Below are 23,481 nucleotides of genomic sequence, written 5' to 3' on the forward strand. Positions count from 1 at the left end.
GCGACCGCATGGTCGGCACCATCTTGGTTTTTCCCGAGCGGCGTGGAGGAGCGGTTCCCGGCTCGCCGCTGAGCAGGTAAGCTCAGCATGCTGGCGAGCCTTGACAATAGGATTGGCTGAGACCATCGATCTTGATGGTCTGAGCCGATGAGGCTGGATGGCATTGCAAAGACCAATGCTGCAAGTGAGAAAAGGTAATTTTAAAGGCTTTTTATTTTAAAAATGCCTGGCAACTAAACAATTAACAGGGCACTATTATTGTTAAGTAGTTATTTTATCCACAAGATGCACTTCCACCAGACTGACTTAGTAAAACTTGATTAAGAGATACAACAGCTCTTGGGAAAGTATTGAATTCCTTTTTGAGGAGCATTGGATTGAACCATTGCCAGAAGAAGCCATGCCTCCTCGATGGCATTGTAGGAGGTGGAGAGGCAAGTGATCCTACTATTTTAGTCAGTCGCTAAAATCGACTTTAAAATCTTTTTCAAATTTAGTGAATAACTAGTTTTGAGATTTCTTTCCAGGTCAGCTATAACACATGATTTTAAAGAAGTTGAAACTATAAATAGACACCAAATATATATATATTTTTTTAATTCTTTATTTTTGTTGTGCATTCTGTGTGATACATAGGTGATTTCATTGCCACAACAGCAGTAGCGCAATAACATCTAATGAGAGATTGGTACATGGCAAGCGGTAGTACTGCACATTTTTGGTATGAGAACATAACAGGTTAATTAAACATTTCAGATCAAGAAACGGTCAAAAATATTGTAAGCTAACAATATAGGATGGGTTAGTCGGTAGAGCAAAAATGAATGCGGCTACATCCTATACCAATGAGAAGAGTGCTCAAGCGGCATTAGAAAATAAAAACATATAACAAAACATGAAACGTGCGATAATAATAATTTTATGGCAAGACAGGAGGCTTCATATTTGCTTTATCTTTCTTTACTGAACCTCCCAGCAGCAAAGGAACAGTTAACAGTAATGTAAAAAGTTCAACCAATCAGATAGTATAACAGTATTATATGATGTCATCAAACTCCTCCCATATCCTCTTTCTTTGCTGCTTGCCTCCCAGGTGAGTCTACTCCAATTATATTGCTGTATCATTTAACCTTTAATACACTATTTCAATTAAAAAATGTATTACAATGGTCATATACCTTTAACACTTTATTCACTTATCACTTTAACAACACTTTCTGTGGAAACATTTATGCTCTATTTATTTAATTTCATTCTATTCAATCTTGGACTACTTTTTCAATTTCCTATTAAACTTTATTTAGGTTTCCCCTTTAAATCGCAGGAGTTTTTTCCTCCTGCGACTCATTACTGCTTTTTACTATTCTCAGTTTCGCGCCCTCGCGTTACCCCGCCCGTTCGCATCAGCACTTAGCAAGTGCATTGCTTCCCGCCCTTTTGCTGGCGGCGGCCATTTTATTCGCGTTCCAGTCTCCAGAGCAGCGATCAACTCGCCTGACTTCGGATCTGGTAAGTACTATTTTCCTCTTCTGTTTATAGCACCTTAAAGTGCTAATACCTTAATTTCTTTTAGTGATTTCCCCCCCCTTTTATTTCCTTCTCAGGATTTTTTCCAACACCTGCTGTATTATCATTGTTGTTACTAAATAAAGCAAGGCTTTGTGGGTGACCCCCACCATTTTATTATCTGCCACTTCATTATATTGAGTGTCTTTAATATCAATTCTTAAGGTGTTTTTAACACCAATATTACTGTTAAGGGTGACCTCCCTTATACAAATGCACTATAATTAAAGTGATACAACACTTTAATATCAATTCTTAAGGTGTTTTAACACCAATATTACTGTTAAGGGTGACCCCCCTTATACAAATGCACTATAATTAAAGTGATACAACACTTTAATATCAATTCTTAAGGTGTTTTAACACCAATATTACTGTTAAGGGTGATCCCCTTATACAAATACACTATAATTAAGTGATACAACACTTTATTACTACTCAGTGGTGAACCCCACTGTCTATGGTTAAAATTAAGTGGTTAACCCCACTGTTTACTATCATAGTGGTACAACCCACTTGTGTATATTTTAGTGGACAACCCCACTAAATATTGAGTGCCGCCTACGTATTAAACTACCAAATATTTTGGGTGACCCCCATCTATACTCTGAAATAATTTTGGGTGAACCCCATTCTTTCAAATTAATATACTTAACTGTTTGGCAACCGCTCTAAGACATACCATGTCTGACAATAATGAGCCCGCTGTATCCCAGGTACTCAGAGCCTGGTTGGTTTCAACCATTGCAGATTCCATCCCCAAGGCATTAGCAGCCTTTCATGAGAAGACTTCGGCCGAAGTCACCCCTACTGCACGTCAACTCTCTGATTCCGAGGACTCTCAACCCTCGGATTAGGAGGTTACACGCAAACACCCCTGGAAAGGGGAGAGTAGGTCTGCGGGCAAGGGCAAGGCTCCTGCCAAGTCCCAAAAATTGATTGCCACTCGCCCCGTTCAAGCTAACTTTAACCCCTTAGAGGGTCTACATCCCACACGTTAGACGGGGTTGACGATTATTTCCTTGGATATTCTGATGAGGACCCCTCGGCGAATGCGCTAGGGGATACCCCATCGGAATTTGTCAAGGAAACCTTTCTCACACATAAAGATCTAGATGCTATACTACCTAATCAAAAGGACCCGATTGAGACATCCTTCTGGATGCTTCGGGTGTCCCTTTATTTGACCCCAGGGTCATCAGACACCCACGGTCGGCAGAATGGGCTCCACCAGAGCACATTTCCAACTTTTGTAAAATGTGGTTATGCAAACCACTGGACAAAGAAATTAGGGCAAAACTCAGAGCCGAGTGCCCTTGACCGACCATTCCAAACAAGGTAGCTCTCACGCCAGATTTGACCCAAACACAGTTAGAGAGTGGGCCCAGAGAGCCTTATGCTTACTAGGCAACGCTAATGTGGCCATGTCCACCGAGAGACGCTAGGCGGCACTGTACAAACTGGATGCAAAATTAGCCGATCTGAGCTCCCGAGAACTGGGACCAGAGGCAATGGATTACTGTTTGGGGACTCGTTCATGAAAGACCTTTCCAAACATGTAGCGGTGTTCACCACCCTAAATAAGGCCCAATCCTCCTTGCGCAGGGTTTTTCGTTCTCAGTCAGGCCATTTTTCTGGGAGAGCTGGACGTTATAGAGGCCGAACGAACAGCAGAATCGCCTTCACAGGCTACAGGCCTCGCCCCTCTGAAAACTATTGGCAATCGGGACAACCCCGATCCTACCACAGGCAACTATTCACTAATAGAGGGTCTATCCGGAGACGTGGATCTGCCTCCCTACGCGGAAGAGCTGCTCCAGGTAATAAATCTCCCTTCTTTCAATGTACCTATGATGTAGAATTATTAAAAATCTTTATTGAACCTGTATTGAATTATTGTACTAACTCCATTTTAACTTCACATTATGACAGATCCTCCATTTTGACTACATTACATGACAGAATTTCCTAACAGCATAGTATAATGAATAGAGACTGTATTTTCTATAAAGACATGACTAACTCCGGAATTGCTGAGTCTCCTGTAATTTGCAACAAAGTATAATCTGAAGGCCATGAGAAAGCTGGCCTAATGAAATGTTCTATTCATAAAAGAACCCTGAACCTGACCACGAGTCTGACATCACTGACTAGGCGCTTGAGCCATCTGTCCACACCCGTGTCCAGAACAATACCACCTCTCGGTGGGAGGACACCTAGCTAACCACTTAGTTTTTGAGCCAATTAATAATATTGATGGGTGGACATTGACATAGCCACTTAACAATTAATCCAATTAATGATGTTTATTTACTGATATCTTGATATTCAATGATGATGCAATTTCGCTCTTATAAGGGCCTGCGAGCCCGCTTTTGTTCAGATGCCATTAAATTTTCTCGAAGTTATTTTAACCTGAACTCCGTGTGTCAGTGTGAATTTACTTCTGCGTATACGCAATTTAATCATCACAGATTTGGACAGGAACAGATAGACATTTAAACATATTTGTTTATTTCTAAATTATACTATATCAATTTGACGCCCAACGTGGGGCACCGGGCTATGGCCTCTGGCCGGTAAGCCGTCCTAAGGAAGACGCTGTTGGACGGAGGAATCCGGGGGGAAGGAAAGGAGATTGATCACCTCCCTGTACACGGTAGAGACTACTGCAGAGCCTATCCGGTATGTTCCGGCCCCTTTGATTGACCCGTCCAAGTGTCTGTGACTGCTACCGAGAGGACATCAAAGACAGGTAATATCTTGCCCGGTGTCTCGTTGTTACCCACCTGTTTACCTGCATTTAGTCTATCTGTTGCCTGGGTGTGTTTGTATTGGTCTGTTTTAGCTTAAGTGCCCGGGTAGAGTGTTTATCTGTGTACCCCTTTTGGGATAAAGGGGGGTGGACCTGTGGGTGTTTGCCTGGGGGTCCTCTGTTGCCTGTTTACTCCTTTTAGGAGCCACGTGGCTGTGGCTGTAGGGAAAAAGGGGGGTGGACCTGTGGACCCCCAAGTTTTCCTGGGGGTCTTCTTTGCCTGTTTACCTCTTTTAGGAGCCTCGTGGCTGTGGCTGTAGGGAAAAAGAGGGTGTTGGATCTGTGGAGGTTGTGTAGACTCATAGCTTCCTGGGGGTCCTTCTGGTGTCACTTTGATAGCCTAGCTAGCCTCATTGTGCACATAACTCTGCTTGCAGAGAGGTGGTACCCTCCAGCTTCGAGCGCTGAGGCTGGTGGAATTCCAATTTTATTGGTGGCGGGTGGATTCAAGCAGGCATTGCTATCTCCAGCACCACGTAATAGTGAGACTTACGGGTGGGTCCGTAGGGGTGCTACGGGGGTGAGGATAGAGGTGGCCACACTTAGTGGACTGCTGTAACGAGGGAGGCTATACAGGATTCGGGTCGGAGGTGGTTGCTGTTTCCTGTGGCCGCTGGTAGTGAGACTTACGAAAGTTGTTCTCCGAGCGGGGACACTACGAGGTTGAGGGAGGTGACTTCGGTCACATGAGTAAAGGAAAGGGATTACTGTTGAATTTATTTGAACTGTGATGCATGCACTGTATTTCAATTGAATTGTTGTTTTATTTGGGAGTCATTCAAACTCCCGTGTCTGTCTCTACTTTCACTTCACTTTGACTCTTACTCCACTTCCTATGTTATTTTACACTTTCCACTCCTATTTCTCTTGTGAGAGAAGTGATTGGTCACACACTTCTCACCCCGCTCCAATCCGTGGCTACCACCTCGGGTAAACGGATTTAGTGACTAGTCTACGTTTTGGGAAGACGCACTTGGGGGGACCCACCCTTCCTAGTGGCAGTCGAGCATTGTAGACGTTCTGTTTCATTTTCCTTTCCCTATATCTGGGACGCCTTTTATAGGGGGATATGGGACAGGGATTGAGTAAGCCCGGTAGGGGCTGGCTCGCGTGCGATTTAGTTGAAGATAGAGAGGGTGAGGAGATGGTTAAAGGAGTTGAAAAGATTGCTAAAGTGTGTAAAATTGCTGTGCCTTCATGTGGTAGATTGCAGCCAGAAAGCTGGCGTAGATTACCGACAGAGAAGAAAGGCAATCTTACAGATAATGGTTTATTGCGTACTGCTGAAGCATGATACAGAGTAGCGAAAGCTATTCAGCAGGAAGGTTGGGTTGAGGAAGAAATAGATCACAAAGGTATAAAATTGTATGTATATCATAATAATTGTGTTGCTGGGGCATTCCCTCAGCCAGCGCCCCAAAATGGCGCCCAGGGGATGTCCATTCCCAAGGTTCAGTCAGCAATAGGTGATAGCCAGCTGACCATGTTCCCCACTCCCAATCCTCCCATCACCCATCCCGTCATTTCCCCTGTTTGTCCGGTCCTGAATTCTGATGGATCTCTATTTTCCCCTTCACCATCCCTAACATTCCCATCATCCTCATCCGTTACTGCACTACCTTCTCTGCCTAATCCAAATTTTTCATCCACCATTCCTTCTCTACGCTCTCTCTCCGTTAATAATCCTACCCTCCCGTCTGCATCCACCCAGTTCACTAACCCCTCCCCCCTTGCTACTGCCAATCCTACCACACCCGCTCCGGTTCCTCCTACTACACCCACCTCTGCTAATCCCTCTCCGTTCTCTCCCTTACCCACTCCTCCCACAGCCCAGGTTCCCACCTCCTTCCCTAGTCCCTGCCCAACTAACCCACCCTCCCCAGGTTCCGTCCAAACCCCCACCCAGTTGTCTTGGCCCTACCCCTTCCCTTACCCCTTGACCCTGCCCTACTTCCTTTCCCAAGCCACTCCCCAGACCCCGGTCATGCCCAATCCGGCACAGTCTGCCCCGGATATGCCCACATCCAACATGGCCGCCACTACCTCCCTTAACCCTAACGCAGCTTCCTTTCACGCCTCCAATATGGCGGCCCCCAGTCATCCAGCACCCCTGATGTCGGTACTTCCCGTGACTATTCACCCCAAGCTCATAATCCACTAGCCACTCCAGCATCTGGGAATCCCTCATTTCCGCCGGTTCTGACACCTCAGGTGGTCCCGTTACGCAGAGGGGCCCAGGTCACAGATGAAGATGAGTATGAGGAGGGATCCCAGGACTCACAGGAGGTCACGGGGCCCCCGCCCCGCCGTTCCCTCGATGATCCTTTCGGACATACAGGCCGGGGGGATCGGGCCCCTCCTAAATATGTAGCTTTTAATCCTACTCAAGCTAGTGCTCTAATGAAATCACTCCCTGACCCAGAAAAGCAACCTATGCCTTTTTACCGAGGGATAGTTCAGATTCAAAAGACTTATTCCGCAGCATGGCGTGACTTACTGAGCATTTGTGCTATTAACCCCTTAAGGACCAAACTTCTGGAATAAAAGGGAATCATGACGTGTCACACACGTCATGTGTCCTTAAGGGGTTAAAGCCGGGGATGCATATTGGCCCAGCATGGCCCGCCACCTCAGTACAGATCTGCTTATAAGTGACATTGATTACCCCTCCGGAGTAACTTTTTGCAACCAACTAAAAGAGTGGGCTAAGGACAAACTTGCAGATCAGGCTGCTGGCCTTACTGATATTGTACAAGACAAAGGAGAATCAGTGGAAAGGTTTCATGCAAGACTGTTTCAAATGTTTACAGATTTGGGTTTTGATCTCACTGACAAGATCCATTCTCAAATGCTGTCTGGTGCATTTGTCCAAGGTGTTAAAGACTCCATACGCAAGGGAATCATTGCTGCACGCCCTGAATATAAGGTAGTCCCTCTGGATACCTTACTCTTAGTTGCTAGGGGTCTGGAATCTGCCCAGACTCCCAGAAGACCCAATTCAGCTCCTCTCATGGTGTCCCGCACCGGACCTGTCCCAAAAGGCACCAAACCCGAGGATGGACATTGCTTTAATTGTGGGGCTAAGGGACATTTCAGAGGTGAATGCCCAGAACCCAAGAGAGAACCCAAGAAGATGTCCAAGCCTGCCCCTGCCCCCAAGGCCACAAAAACGGTTCCAATTGTTGAGGAACCAGATGATTAGGAAATTGGCAAGCCTGTGTCATTAACCCCTGTCATGGCAGTGTCTTCAGGGGATAAGGGGGGGGGGCACTTGCCACTGTGACTCTACCCATTGAAGGACAACCTACTACCTTTTTGGTTGACACAGGTGCAGCCCGAAGTGTTCTAAGAGAACAAGACCTGCCAGATCCATCATTTCTGTCAAATATTGATGTCTCTTGTGTTGGTGTGGATGGCCAACCAAGACACAATCCCTTAACAACTCTATTATGAGTTGGCAACTACCCCAGCTTGCTTGCTCGTTTTGTAGTATCCTCCACATGCCCAATTAACCTGTTAGGCGCTGATGTCCTCTCTCGCCTGCAGGCCTCTATCATCTTCACTCCAGATGGACAGGTGGAACTGTCTACCCCTCTATCTGTATCAGACACCTCAGCCTTGTGCTCCCTGCCTTTGATGCTCCATTTAGAAGAACCCCATGGGGAGGCAAGGGTACTGAGGTCCAATTTCCCGGATTCACTAAAGACAAGGGTACCTGCAAAACTATGGTCCTCAGGCCCAGAAGACATAGGCCACCTAAAAGTTCCACCTGTGGTGGTAAAGCTCATTCCAGGAGCAAAATTACCAAGAAAACCACAATATCCTTTAAAGCCAGCACAAGCTGCAGCCATTTCAATTCAAATCAAAGCACTCTTGGAGAAGGGTGCTCTCGTGAAATGTGAATCAAAATGTAACACCCCATTATTTCCTGTGAAGAAGAAAACTCCAAAAGGTGAACCAGAGAAGTACAGAATGGTTCAGGATCTCCGTGCAGTCAATGAAGCAACAGTCCTGGACACCCCTATTGTGCCAAACCACACACTCTGCTCTCTGGAGTCCCACCCTCTGCTAAATACTTCACAGTCATTGATCTGGCTAATGCCTTCTTCAGTGTACCACTGGATCCAATTTGCCAATACCTGTTTGCCTTCACCCATGATATGCAACAGTATACATGGACTGTCATGCCCCAAGGGGCACAAAACTCTCCAAGTCAATTTGCAAAGGCCATGTGCTCCATCCTTGATCCATGGCAAGCAGACCATCCAAAAGTTGTCCTGCTCCAGTATGTGGATGATTTACTGCTCTGTGGAGATGACATACCCACAACTGAAGAATGTTCAATTAGTCTCCTCTGCTATCTAGCAGAACAAGGATGCAAAGCTTCACTTCTCACGCTGCAATTCTGTCAACCTACAGTAATCTTCCTTGGTCATTGTCTATTTCAAGGTACCAGACATCTCACTCGGGACCGAGTCAGAGCAGTACTGGACATTCCACCTCCAAGGACTTCAAAATCTCTACATGCCTTCTTAGGCCTCATTTCCTACTGCCGAGCATGGATCCCAGAAGCCTCTCTGCTTATGCAACCACTCTATGATGCACTCAAGTCAGACCCATTCTGCCTGACCAATGAAGCACTGGATAATTTCCATACACTAAAACGTGCCATTGCATCTGCTCCTGCTCTGGGCTTGCCAGACTATACCAAACCCTTCAAATTGTTTGTCTCTGAAAGACAAGGCCATGCTACAGGAGTCCTTACCCAAACAAATGACTTAAGAGGCCGCCAGAGGCCTATTGGATTTTTCTCCTGCCAGCTGGATATCGTAGCCAGAGGAACCCCTTCTTGCCTTAGGGCCGTTTTTGCAGCAAGAGAACTTATTGAAAGAACTGCAGACCTGGTCCTTGGCCACCCTCTAGTTGTATTGGCCCCTCATGACATTTCTGCCATCATCAACCAAGTTCAGCTCAAGCATGTGTCTCCTGCCAGACACCTACGTCTACAGTGTCATCTCCTGTTACCTGACAACATTACCATTCAAAGATGTCAAGTTCTTAATCCGTCCACTCTTCTTCCACTGCCTGAGGGGGGTATCCACTATGGGTTTATCATGGATGAAACCTACATCTACCTTCTTACTGGTACTATTAAGAGAATGCATCCTGATTTAACCTTTTATAAAGAACAAACACCTCTCTGTGAGGGTCCAGGATATGCCTTCTGTACCATGTGGTACAAGCCGAACATCACTCCTGAACCTTGCTATGAAGATGAGCTCTATCATTGGGTGGAGGTGAAACTCACTGCTCAAGACTTTTACTGTGACTCTGAAGGCAATAGCATGGTCCTGATCCAACTACCTTCAGAACTCAATTACTTGTACCGTCATTGGGATACTGCTATTCCACATGTCCCTGTTACCAAGTTGAAAACAAAATAATGGAATGATCTTGGGCCCATGGCAAAATTATGGGCCACCATGGATGAATCACAGCTACAGGAAAATGGCATTGTCAAGTACCCAACAACTGACCATCTTGAAGCATGGCCATGCCACTTTCTGGAAAATGAATTTCAAGATCTGGTCATAGTGAATGATTATGATCCAGAGACACCTCATGACTGTTTTGAACAGATGAAAATGGAGACAATACATCTACCAACTGTACATGAGAATCCATTAACAAATCCTGATTTCACTCTGTTTGTGGACGGTTCGAGGTATGCTGATGAAGAAGGAAAATACCACACAGGATATGCCGTGACCACAACAGATGAAGTTATCAAATCATCATCTCTACCACCAGCAATGTCTGCACAAGAAGCTGAATTACAAGCCCTGACTTCAGCATGCAAAATCTCCGAAGGAAAACGTGCCAACGTCTACACAGATTCAAGATATGCTCTGGGTGTGGCACATGACTTCGGCCTCATTTGGAAGACAAGAGGATTTCTTACCACTGCCGGTACACCAGTCAAACACAGCTCTGCAATCAAGGAACTAATGGATGCCCTCCTACTCCCTGAAGAAGTGACCATCTTGAAAGTTAAGGCACATGGGAAGTTGGATACAGATGAAGCAAAGGGCAACCATTTGGCTGATCAGGCTGCTAAGCAAGCAGCAAGAAATTTGCAGGAAGTGGATGAAGAAGTGTCCGGACAAGAAGAAATTCCTATTTTTACCTTGCAGACCCTTCCTACTGACCTAAGAATTTTGCGGGAACAGCAAGCTGCAATTACCCCCGAAGAAATCCAGAAATGGAAGAAGAAAGGAGCAGTCCTAAAAGACGGAATATATTACAACAACTTTAGATTCTGCCTTCCTAAGAATTTATATCCAGCAGTTGTTCAATGGGCACATGGACCTGCACACCTGTCAAAAGACTTAATGGCTGCCCTCATACAAAAGTATTATGAAGCACCTGGAATCACAACATTGATCAATAGCTTCTGTAGGGCCTGTGTCATTTGCGCAAAATGCAATCCAGGAAAGCCAACCAAAGTGCCTTTGAAACACCTGGCTAAGCCCGTGTACCCATTCCAGAGAATTCAAATTGATCACATACAAATGCCCAAGAGTGGGCCTCATGAGTATGCACTAGTAATAGTGGACATGTTTTCAGGCTGGCCAGAAGCCTATCCCGTGGCTAATATCACTGCCAAAACAACAGCAAAACGCCTACTTACAGATGTTGTATGTAGATTTGGACTTCCAGAAGTCATTGAGAGTGACCAGGGCCCAGCCTTTACTGCAACCGTGACCAAAGAAATCTGGAGTGCTCTGGGGGTGACCCTAGCTTTTCACACCCCTTACCACCCACAAAGTAGTGGCAAAGTGGAACGCATGAATGGCACCCTAAAAAACAGAATGCTAAAAATGTCACAAGAAACAAAGATGCCCTGGCCAGAAAGCTTGCCAATAGCTTTATTTAGCGTTAGGCACACACCTAGAGGGAAGCATTCACTATCCCCATATGAGATTCTATTTGGGACTGCACCCAGACTAGGTTGTTATTACCCGCAACAGTTGCAGCTTCAAACTGATGTTTTAGTAGACTATGTAACTGAACTTGCAAGTGCCTTAAACAAAATACATGCCCAAGTTTTCTCTTCAATTCCAGATCCAGAATCTGATACGGGTACCCACAACCTGCTTCCCGGAGATTGGGTTCTGGTCAAGAAATTTGTGCGGAAACATACCCTGGAACCAAGATTTGACGGACCATTCCAAGTTCTCCTGATCACTGCAACCTCCGTCAAATTGGCCGGCAGGCCACATTGGATCCACGCTTCCCATTGCAAGAAGACCCCTGCCCCAGAGGAAGCAGATACCGCACAACCATGTACCTCTGGTACATTATCTCCTTAATTAGCTTAATTAAGGCCCAGCAAGTAGCCATCACCAAAGATGCCAGTGGGTACACCTTCTGGTACAATTCATCATGTACCCGTGTGGCTACTTATACTTTTGATTACTGTGACATTGTAGAATGCCCATTCCCTACATCACAGATTCAAAATATCTATAGAGATATCCCTCATTCAAAGGACCCCTATGTTTGTGTAGTTGACAAACAATGGGGGCACAATTGTAACCATTGGGGGGCGGCGGGATGGAATGCCGGGCCTGCCTGGGGTTACAAACCAAAAAGTGCCTTATCTAAAGTAGATGATCATGGTAGATCCCTTCTCCAAAGAATGACTCTGAGAAAGCCTGGAGGAGGTATACCAATGAAATTAATCCTAAATATTGAGCATCCCAGTCCAACAGATGCAGACCAGTATGTAATGGGAATGTATTGGAAGAAAGGTTCCTATAATAAGCTAGGGCATTTCTACCTTAAAGATATGTGCAACTCTTCAGAGTGGCAAGGGGCCACCCATATGGTCTCAAATCCATTAAAACCACACATCCAGTCCTTTAAAGACATGATGGCCATAGCTAACCCCACCTTTGAAGATACCATGGCCGCTGAAACAGGTTTTAATGATGTTAATCTATGGTTAGAATGGATGAAATACAATGCCAACAAGCATAACAGAACCGCATGCTATGTGTGTGGTGGTGCCCGGCCTCACCTGGGCACCGTACCTTTAACCTTGCCAGTAGATATAGAAGAATGTGTTTTGAGTCTTTTTGCCTACCACTACAATTTCAACAGGTCCCTCTGCAAAGCATGGACAGTGGAATATCCTCTCTTAGCCAAGGATGTCAAACCTTGTTACAGTTTATAAAGGTAATTACACCTGTTATGCGAATTATGATGGAATTGGTAAATTTTTGGGTAATTTCTCTAAAGGTTATTGTGCCACCTACAGAACTGTTCCTATGTACCTGTTACAATTCCATACCAGGTCATTGGGGGATATTTACTGGTTGTGTGGGGATTTACAGTTAAGATCCAGGATGGACAAGGAATGGTGGGGGGAGTGTACTCTGGCTAAAGCCATCATGCCTATACATATTATCTCTGACACACACCCTGACACACATGAGTCCAAACACAAACCAACCAAGGTAAAGCGTGAAGCCCCAGTAAAAGGCAGTTTTGACCCTCACATTTACATTGATGCCGTTGGGGTGCCTAGGGGGGTACCCAATGAATTTAAAGCAAGAGATGAAGTTGCTGCAGGATTTGAATCACTTTTCACCATAGTTACTGCAAACAAGAATTTAAATTGGATAAATTACATTTATTACAACCAACAACGCTTTGTTAATTACACCAGGGATGCCCTCCAGGGTTTAGCCGAACAGCTGCAGGCTACATCTCAAATGTACTTCCAGAATAGAATGGCCTTAGACATGATTCTAGCTGAAAAAGGAGGTGTATGTAAAATTTTGCCCGACACCATGACATGTTGTACTTACATCCCAGAAAACACAGGCCCTAATGGTAAAGTCACCTTAGCCATAGAGAAATTAAAAGAGCTCTCTGAAGAGTTAAAAAGGAATTCTGGGATAAAAGATTCCTGGGAAAGATGGTTTGGTTGGATGACAGGATGGCAAAAAGCTTTAATGCATATTGGTATAGCAATACTAATTTTCCTTTTTATCTTTTCTCTTCGCGTTTGTTGTGTCCTCCCTTGTCTGAGAAAATTCCTCCTGAAGACTGTAGACCAAGCGGCACCCACTTTCGCACATCTCACAGTTGATGACCAAGATTTTCAAGATATCAACTCACCCTGTATACCGCTGCAAACTATCCCTTTTATTGATAAAGTGCGAGAATTCTAGGTAGGGACCAGCTTAGGGACAGCATCTGTCTGTATGGGTAAAGACTACCGTGTGGAGAAGTGGTGGGTTAGCCACCGTGGGCCACCCATGGTAGTGAAGTGTTCGAGTGCCATACTGACGGATGAGTTAGCCTACTAGGGTCAGATTAAGGGACAGAATTGCACTTTGCTTTAACACCTAGCTAGCGGCCACGGGGTTTCTGTGCCTTTGGGCTAACTCGTCTTCTGATATTAACAAATAAAATTTATCTTTTTAGAATCTAACATTTCATAGGGGGGACTGATGTAGAATTATTAAAAATCTTTATTGAACCTGTATTGAATTATTGTACTAACTCCATTTTAACTTCACATTATGACAGATCCTCCATTTTGACTACATTACATGACAGAATTTCCTAACAGCATAGTATAATGAATAGAGACTGTATTTTCTATAAAGACATGACTAACTCCGGAATTGCTGAGTCTCCTGTAATTTGCAACAAAGTATAATCTGAAGGCCATGAGAAAGCTGGCCTAATGAAATGTTCTATTCATAAAAGAACCCTGAACCTGACCACGAGTCTGACATCACTGACTAGGCGCTTGAGCCATCTGTCCACACCCGTGTCCAGAACAATACCACCTCTCGGTGGGAGGACACCTAGCTAACCACTTAGTTTTTGAGCCAATTAATAATATTGATGGGTGGACATTGACATAGCCACTTAACAATTAATCCAATTAATGATGTTTATTTACTGATATCTTGATATTCAATGATGATGCAATTTCGCTCTTATAAGGGCCTGCGAGCCCGCTTTTGTTCAGATGCCATTAAATTTTCTCGAAGTTATTTTAACCTGAACTCCGTGTGTCAGTGTGAATTTACTTCTGCGTATACGCAATTTAATCATCACAGATTTGGACAGGAACAGATAGACATTTAAACATATTTGTTTATTTCTAAATTATACTATATCAATTATAGCAGGTCGATTAACCAGTTTTTTACAACAGTGGGAATTACTTTCTCAGGATCTATGGATCCTACACACAGTCCAAGGGTTCAAATAGATTTCCTTTCCACCCCTTCCAGGACACCCCACCTACACCACTACAAATGTCTGCAGACAACCTGACACTACAAACCGAACTGTGCAAGCTAGTAAAAAAAGGGCCAATAGAGAAATCCCCTTTCCCGCATACTTTCTAAGCAACATTTTTTTGGCCACAAAAAACTGGAGACCTACGCCCAATTATCAACTTAAAAAACCCAAATCACTTTGTCAGGTATCGCCACTTCAAGATGGAGGGCATCCATCTACTCAGGGACCTCCTTTGCGTGGGAGATTGGTTCTCCAGCTTCGATCTCAAAGACGCATACCTCACAGTTCCTATTGCTCGCAACCATCAAGCTTTCCTTCAATTCCTCTGGCAAGAGGAAATCTGGCAATTCACATGCCTCCCGTTCGGACAATGCTCCGCACCATGATGTTTCACGAAACTGATGAAACCAGTGATGGCGCTACTCCGATCACAGGGGATTCGATCCATCATATATTTGGATGACATCCTGATAATGGCACAAGACATTCGCAAATTGTTATCAACCCATCAGATTCGCTTACGCGATCTGGCCCATACTATAGGCCTACTGTCTGCCTCTATCCAAGCCATTTATCCAGGACCTTTACACTACCGAGCCATGCAACGGCTCAAGACATACTACCTACACCGTTCCACCTCCTACGATCAGTACATCCAACTGACAGACGAAGTTCGTATAGAACTTCACTGGTGGCTTCACAATATGGAAGCCTGGAATGGCAAAGCCATCTTCAGATCACAACCAGATTTCATTCTGGAATCCGATGCCAGTCTCCTGGGATGGGGCGCCACATGCACCCAAGGGTCCACAGGGGGACTTTGGTCCCCATCCGAACAAGCACTGCACATCAATTGTTTGGAATTGATTACAGGATCGCAATTCGCAAGATCGCAATTCGCAGTTTCACAAAAGACTGTTTCAACTGTTCACTAGTACTGCGCATGGACAACGTCTCTGCAGTGCGCTATGTGAATCGGTTAGGAGGCTCCCGATCCAAGCTACTATCCGATCTGACCAAAGATCTTTACCAATTCTGTCTAGAACGGAACTTATCTATCAGAGCGGAATATCTTCCAGGCACGGACAACCTAGTCGCGGATTGGTTCTCTCGCCATTGGAGAGATGTAAGCGACTGGCAATTAGACCCCCGCATGTTACACCAAATTCATTGCCTTTGCCGGCCCCTTACACTGGACCTGTTTGCATCCCGTCTGAACCGCCAGACGGAAGCCTTTATCAGCTGGCTCCCAGACCCCAGTCATGGGCAGTCGACGCCTTTCTACATCCTTGGCCGGAGACAGGAGCCTATGCGTTCCCACCTTTCTCCATGATCCAACGCACCCTCTACCGGGTCAAAGCCCTAATAGTGATGATAGTCATTGTCACTCCACTAAGGAGAACCCAGACTTGGTTTCCAACCCTGTTAGAATTATCAGTGAACTATCCAATTCTTCTACCTCGATCACCCGACATCCTCAGGAACCCAACAGGGCACTTTCACCCACTCGCCCTTCAGGACCGGCTCCAGCTTGTAGCTTGGACCATTTCAGGGGATCTTGGAACGTCTCAGGACTTTCAGAGACAACTCAGGCTCTCCTATGGGACTCCTGGGCCCCAGGCACTAGTTGGGCTTACATCGCTGCATGGAAGACATGGGTCAGCTGGTGTTTGGAAAGGGACACCGATCCCTTTTCAGCACCTCTGACGATCATCCTAAATTTTCTGTCTACCCTATTTGATCAAGGTAAATCCTATTGATCAATTAATGCCTATAGATCCACTATCTCTGCGGCCCATAATCCCATTGACAATGCGTCAATAAGGAAACATCCTTCAGTCTGTAGACTTTTACGAGGGATCAGGTTAGCCAGACCCCCTCTTCCTAAATACTCCTGTTTCTGGGATATCACTCAAGTCTTTTCCCTTTTAGAATCCTGGACCGCTAATGAAAATTTATCGCTACGTCAACTTTCGGCCAAACTGGCCTTACTCCTATGCCTGGTATCCTTCCGTAGGGTCTCGGATATCCGAGCATTTGATCCCCACGCAGTAGTCTTCTTGCCTGAAGGCGTTAAGTTTCACATCACCAGACGAACAAAACAAATTCTTCCTCCGTATTCTACCTTACTTTCCTAATAGACAGTCACTCTGCGTGGCACTCTGCGTAAGGCATTATTTAGATGCCACCACCACTCTACGCCCCCTACGGGACCCCTCCTCGTGTCTTATGTAAAAACCACACAAACCGGTATCCGCACCCACCGTCGCACGGTGGATCTGATGGATACTAGCGCAAGCAGGCATTGACTCAAAATTTGGCGCATATTCAGTCAGAGGAGCAGCCGCATCCCCAGCCTTTCGCGCGGGGAGCTCCCTCTCAGACATTTTGTCATCTGCAGATTGGTCCAGAGAGTCCACATTCCGTACATTTTATTTCAAACCTATGACACATGCTGCATCTTCTATCATATAGGAGCGTTAAAACAGCAAATATGAAGCCTCCTGTCTTGCCATAAAATTAGGGATTATTCTAGCTTTAGTGACTGAATAATCTAAATTTTATTAACGACAGGAGGCGAATATTTTCCCCCCCTTCTTTATTTTCACTTTCTAACACCCGCCCAGGTAAGTTACTATGCATTCCAGTCTACTGGTTACACATACTTTATACACCATCTGCCATAGGTTCACGCCATAGCACTTCTAATCTAGTGTTTGAAATATTCAATATTATATTCAAAGAGTAACTACAATTTGTTCTTAACATACATGCCATAAATTGCATTCACCTAGTATGAGAACCTATACTCTCACGTCTTTTCTCTATTCCCTTAGTGTGAAAAATACCTACCTTTGTATATATGGCTCCTTCAAGCACGCTGAAGATTCCACATGTTGACTACTTCAGGACTCCAACTTAGTCCGCAGTTCATCGTTACAGTTTACACGGTTGACACAGACATATCATCGACCACAGCAAGAAAGAGGATATGGGAGGAGTTTGATGACATCATATAATACTGTTATACTATCTGATTGGTTGAACTTTTTGCATTACTGTTAACTGTTCCTTTGCTGCTGGGAGGTTCAGTAAAGAAAGATAAAGCAAATATTCGCCTCCTGTCGTTAATAAAATTTAGATTATTCAGTCACTAAAGCTAGAATAATCCCTAATTGCAGCATCATCGTGTCACTATGTAAGCGTTGCCCCATACTATCTAGTGCTTTAAGGGTAGGCTTAAGTTGATCGCTTAAAGCGATGTGCGCCTTAGGATAGGCTATTGAAAGAGCCCATAGGGGTGGACTAGGGTGCTTTACTGAGATTGGGGTCCTATTATCTGGCCCGGAGGTGACCCATGGCAAAACGCCCTAGGGGTCTGCTCACTGTCTGTCATGAGCTTAAGAACAGTAAGTGTATATGCCTGGGTATGTCCCCTGTGTGGTATTGTCTTGCCCTGGTGGCGTATAGTCAGGGGCAATATAGAGGCAGACCGACTTGGACTGTAAGTGGGGGATCCCCTTCATACTGTAGTTGTTTGGTGGGGGGGTGTATCTCTCAGTGCTCAGGTGTGTGGCTCGGGGTTAACTTGTCTATCATACTGTAGTGACTGCGTCTATAGTACTAAGTGTAATGTGTTCCTTTAGTTGTGTGCTCAGGAAGACATGCATTAGGTCGTGTCTTTTGGGGTTAGTCCAGCAGTTAGGTTGTGGCTAGGACGTATGAGTCCGGAGTGGATGTCCTCGGGACAAATGTGGGGGCTCCTGCCGGGTTCCATGCGTGCCTTTTCCTGGGCTCTATGCCCTGTTCTCCTTGGGTCAGTGCTGCAGCTTGGATTCCTAGTTTCTGAAGGAGAGTCTCGCTGTCGTGCGGATCGTTGATCGTGAGCGTCTCGTCTCCGTGTGGGACAGAAAGCACGGGAGGGTCGCCACCTGTATTGAATATCGTGTTGTCGCAAGAGAGTGGTAAGTGGACGGAAGGTGCGTCTCCATGCTAGGGTGTGCGCCGATAGATCTGTGAAGAGTGTCAAGTCCATCCCTTCAAAATGATATGGGGTCTGCCCTTTCGCGGCGGCCAGCATCGCTGTTTTGTCTTTGCCATGTTGGAATTGGAGGATAACATCCCTGGAGGCAGTGGTTGGTGCTCTGGTTGGCCGGGGTACTCTGAACAGGTTTGTGAGTATTATTGTTTTGGCGGTTTTCGGCGACATCAGGGTCGAGAGTAAACGCCTCGCGAAGTGCGGCAATTCAGTTTCAGGTAGGTTGTCTGAAACTCCTCGTATTTTAATATTGTTTCGGCGCTTGGCATCTTCTAGGGCAGCGAAGCGGTGTTCATGATTCAGGTTCTGTTGTTGCAGCACCTTGACTGCTTGCTGTAGTGATTCAATCTGCTGAGTGCCTTTGGTGGATGTGGTTTCTAATTTGCTTATCCTGCCTGTTAAGCCTTGCAGGTCTCCCCTGAGTGCTGTCATGTCTGCCGAGATCTTTCTATGCAGGTCTGCCAGCAGGTCTTTTAGGACTGCAGTGGTGACTGGGGCAGTATCTGCAGCTGTAGCTGTTTGTGAGGTCAGTGTGTGGGGCTGTGGCCGCTGGATTGGAGGAGGGAGAGTGCTCTCTACCTGTTCGTATAGCAGGTCTTCAGAGAAGTCGGAGCTCTCATCCCCGAGGGACGCCATTTTAGGTCCGCGTGCATCTTGGGCCTGCCGCCACAAATCTCCTATTGTCGCCCCGAACCGGGGCTTGTCAGGTTTGGTTTTTCTTGCTTTCTTCCCCATCGGGTCCGTGGGAGCTGGGGGAGTCCTGGGTACCGTTTTTGACGGGTTTCGAGGTGGGTAACAGGCTTAGAAAGATTTTATTATCCGGAGCTCTGGAGATATGCGACCGCTCGCTGTTGCTGCTAGGCTCCGCCCCCCAAATAGACACCAATTATTTAAACACACTCTGATAACTGCTAAATATGGGCATAATAAAATGATAAAAACATACAAGTATTCTTGGACATAGTTTTTTTTCTGACTGTATAACACTTACTCTTTCTACTGCACTAAATACACGCAAAAAGTTTTCTCTTAAAATTCCCCCAAGCTCCTCCTCCGTCCATCCACGACTTTTTAGTTCTTTTATCAATGATGGATATTTTGAAACATCTTCCAGACCAACGGGGAACCTGTGGAAATAAATGTATATGAGTATATGTATATGTAAATACAAAATGTATCCCAATTTGTGTTCTCTTGCATTACCTGATTATAACAAAGCCTCCCATGCACAGGTGTATCACTTTTTGGAACTACAGGAGTATTACAGCAAAAGATGATTTAACACTGGTTTGACACTGAACAGTGGACAGTGCCAAGTAACTTCATGCACGTTATCCACTTGAATGAAATAAAATTGTTATGGTACCTAGTGTGCCCCTTTAGTACACTCAACTGTATACATAGATACATCTCTTCATTCACACATTGATTTTGATTTGTGACATGTATTGTTGAGCATCAAAGTGCTACACTTACACACTTGTTTATGATGGAGAGTTTATCCCTGACTGAAAATACACAGAAAAAAGGGATATAATTCCTTAATTCGTATTGCATAATGTTTTATTGAATTTTCAGAATTGTAATCATAATGCAGTTAGTAACCCTTTTACCCTGTAAGTTCATAGGGGAAGTTTTAGTATACTTGCCCGGCTTGCACCAATAAATCCTCAAGGTGTTGTCTGCCACATTATTTTCCAGAAAAAAATCTTCTATTTCATGTTCTATATATTTACAATTTTCTTCATTTTCTAATAAAGAGTCCCTCAATGTACCAGTTTAACAGGAGTTGGAGCCCAGTTGCAGGAGATGGCACAGGGAGGAGGCAAAAACCAGAAGCGCAGTACAGATTAAGGGGAAATCCAAAGGCAGGGTCAGACGAGAAGCAGAAGTCAGGGCTGGCAGCGAAGTAACATAGTCGGTAAAGCAGGCAGAGGTCAGAGTCCAGGAAATCAGTCAGTAGCAAAGCAAAGATCCAGGAAACACCAAACAGGCAAAATGACCAGATCATAGGTCTCAGGCAGGGCTGGCTTTTACAGCCTGCAAATTAGATGCAGCTCACCCTAATTGGAAAAGGGCTACAGGTGGATCAGCACGTCTTAATCCAGGCAAGGGGTCAGGAAGCAGAATAATGCAAACAGAAACTGAAGCCCCTTGGTGGATAGCATGGCAGAGAACATGACTGGGATGCTGGAGCTGTGAGTTCAAACCAAGCCAGGTCTCTTAAAGTTGTTCTATTAAAAGAGGGATAATCACTGGTCAGCTCCATTTCCAAAATACTGTGGTCAGACCATGCATTAACAATGATTTTTATCTATCCTTTTGACCTTTTCTATTAACATATGGTTACCCCATATCATGTCTATTCTTGATAGAGAGTGATGGACCCTGAAAAGATGAGTAAATTCCCTATCTTCAGGATATCAAAGAGATTATTTAAGTTAAGGATATTTGTTAAATATTTAGCTTGTTTTGAAATATGTCTGCTAATAAAAGCTCCTCCTGGAATTTTTTTTTATCCTGAGTTGGGTCTAAGATTGAATAATAATCCCCTGCTATCTCGAGAATGCCCTCCTTTACCTCATACACTTTTTCAAAAATTTTCTTTAATAAAGCAATTGAAGCGACATTCGGGAGGTATAAGTTTACCAAAGTATACTTAATATTGTTTATTTTAGTTACCAATATCATATATCGTCCATCTTTATCCAAGAATGTATTTAAAATCTCTACCTGGATAGTATTAGAAAACAATATGGCTACTCCACCTTTCTTTTTATTGTCTGTTCTTGAGGCATGAACTACCAAAGGAAATTAATTTGGATTCCATTGTCATTTATCCCTCGCTCACGTGAGTCTCCTGGAGAAAGCATAAGTCTGCGTGTGCTTTTCTCATGTGGTTCAGCACCGTTATTCTCTTAATGAGTTAAGACCCTGCACGTTTACAGATACCCATATCATCAATTTAACCATACTTCTCCTCTTTTATGTTCCACTCTCTGCTACTGCTCAGACAATAAATAATACATACATAATGATCAATACATTGCACGTTATCATAATGAGGACCTAACAGGGCCTCATATGCCGTTCTTTCAAAACAATGATCCAATAAGTTTCTCACCAGAATCTTATTTTGCATGATTTATATCATTAAAACTCTTTATCTCGTATAGAAATATAAAGAGGATGACATCCACATTAATCATTAAATAATTTTTTTACATATAGAGCGTTAATGCCCCCAGAATAATCATATGACCAAAGTGGGAAAAAAATTACCTCTTTATCTATTTCCCTCTTCCTTCTCTTCTTTTCAGTATCCTTTAGTGCCAGTTTATCTAATTCCCTTTAAATTTAGATATACGTTTGTTTAAAACATTTGAGGGAGCTTTTTTGTTTTGTGTATCCAAATCCTTAAATTCCCTAAGGAGCCGTGATCGAGCCGTGTGTACCATCCTTTTGTCTATCCAACCCAATTTAATCCTGACACCCCAGTTTTACGAACGCACCCTACTCCAAGAGTGTGCGTGATGTAGTTGTGGTGGTGAAAGGGTTAAAGTACACTATTTGTCTTCACTAGACCGGAAATAATGACAAAATCCCCCTTTTTAACACCACCCACACTTAAACATAATAATATAACCATTACTATTTTAACGCTGCCACCACCAAGACAATTTATAAATGAGGTGCCTTGGTCCCCCAGGTAAATCAACAATAAAACCCACCAAATATTACTTAGTACAATATTTAAGGAATTAGAAAAATACTAACTAGTCTCTTCAGGTAACGTGATTCTTAACCAGACAAAGGCAGAACTTAATAAATTAATGTTTATTATGAACAAAGAATAGTCACAGTGCATATAACAATATATGATAAACAAGTTATTTACACCAACAACAGATAAAAACAAAAAGGATAAAATACAGAAGTCCTAAACGCTCAATGTAGCGGAGTAGCAGTATAATCACGGTATCTCCGCTTGTAGTCAGGATAAAAACAGGTAAAACACAGGCAGCGTAATAATAATCCCTCTTCCCCAAGGACTAGACAACACCCAGTCTGGGAGTCAACTGTCAACTGTCAACTGTCAACTGTCAACTGACCTCTGTGGGCGTCCCAGCTTCAAAAGATGTAACCCCTGTTGACCTCAGCAATAACATCTCTGTAATTTGTGCCATTTACTACACAAATTATATTAAAGGATAATATTCCAAGGGTGTAATAATAAATTATACACCCTTGTTGTGACACCCAGTAACACCGTCTTATGAGCAAGCCACTGAGAGGTCACATCAGTATTTTCCACAAAATAGTGAATAATCGTATCACAGATCTCCTCCGCATATTTTGAGTTCTCATTCAAAGACTAATTTAGTCTCCAAGTCCCTTGACCACGTGCAAGGTATTGCGAGCGAATGTGACAGTGAGTGGTGCATGGTCAGACCATGTAAGCTGACCGATCTCAGCCACTGTCACATTTAGCAGCATGGCCTGGTCCACCATACACATATCTATATGTGAATATGTTAACTGGGCATGGGAATAATATGTAAATTCCCTGGCAGGGTATAGGCAATGCCACGTATCATACAAGTTATAGTTATGCATTAACGTGACCAATTTTTGTGATGGTAAAGGGACATTTGTCATTTATTCGGGATACATCCATAATAGGATCAAGTCAGCTATTAAAGTCCTCACATATAATGGAATGTCACAC

The 23,481-nt window shown here is 44.2% G+C and overlaps 1 protein-coding gene across 1 annotated transcript in view; it reads right to left on the reverse strand.

Moving 5' to 3' along the window:
- Window positions 1–23,481, reverse strand: part of LOC134579084 (dipeptidase 2-like) — a 140,911-nt gene that overhangs the window by 26,966 nt on the left and 90,464 nt on the right. The window contains exon 9 of the mRNA XM_063438247.1: window positions 19,744–19,879. Coding sequence (XP_063294317.1) covers window positions 19,744–19,879 — 136 coding nt within the window. The remainder of the gene's footprint in view (window positions 1–19,743; window positions 19,880–23,481) is intronic.

Source organism: Pelobates fuscus, chromosome 12 (genome assembly GCF_036172605.1).
Source record: "Pelobates fuscus isolate aPelFus1 chromosome 12, aPelFus1.pri, whole genome shotgun sequence".
Taxonomy (NCBI): Eukaryota; Metazoa; Chordata; class Amphibia; order Anura; family Pelobatidae; genus Pelobates; species Pelobates fuscus.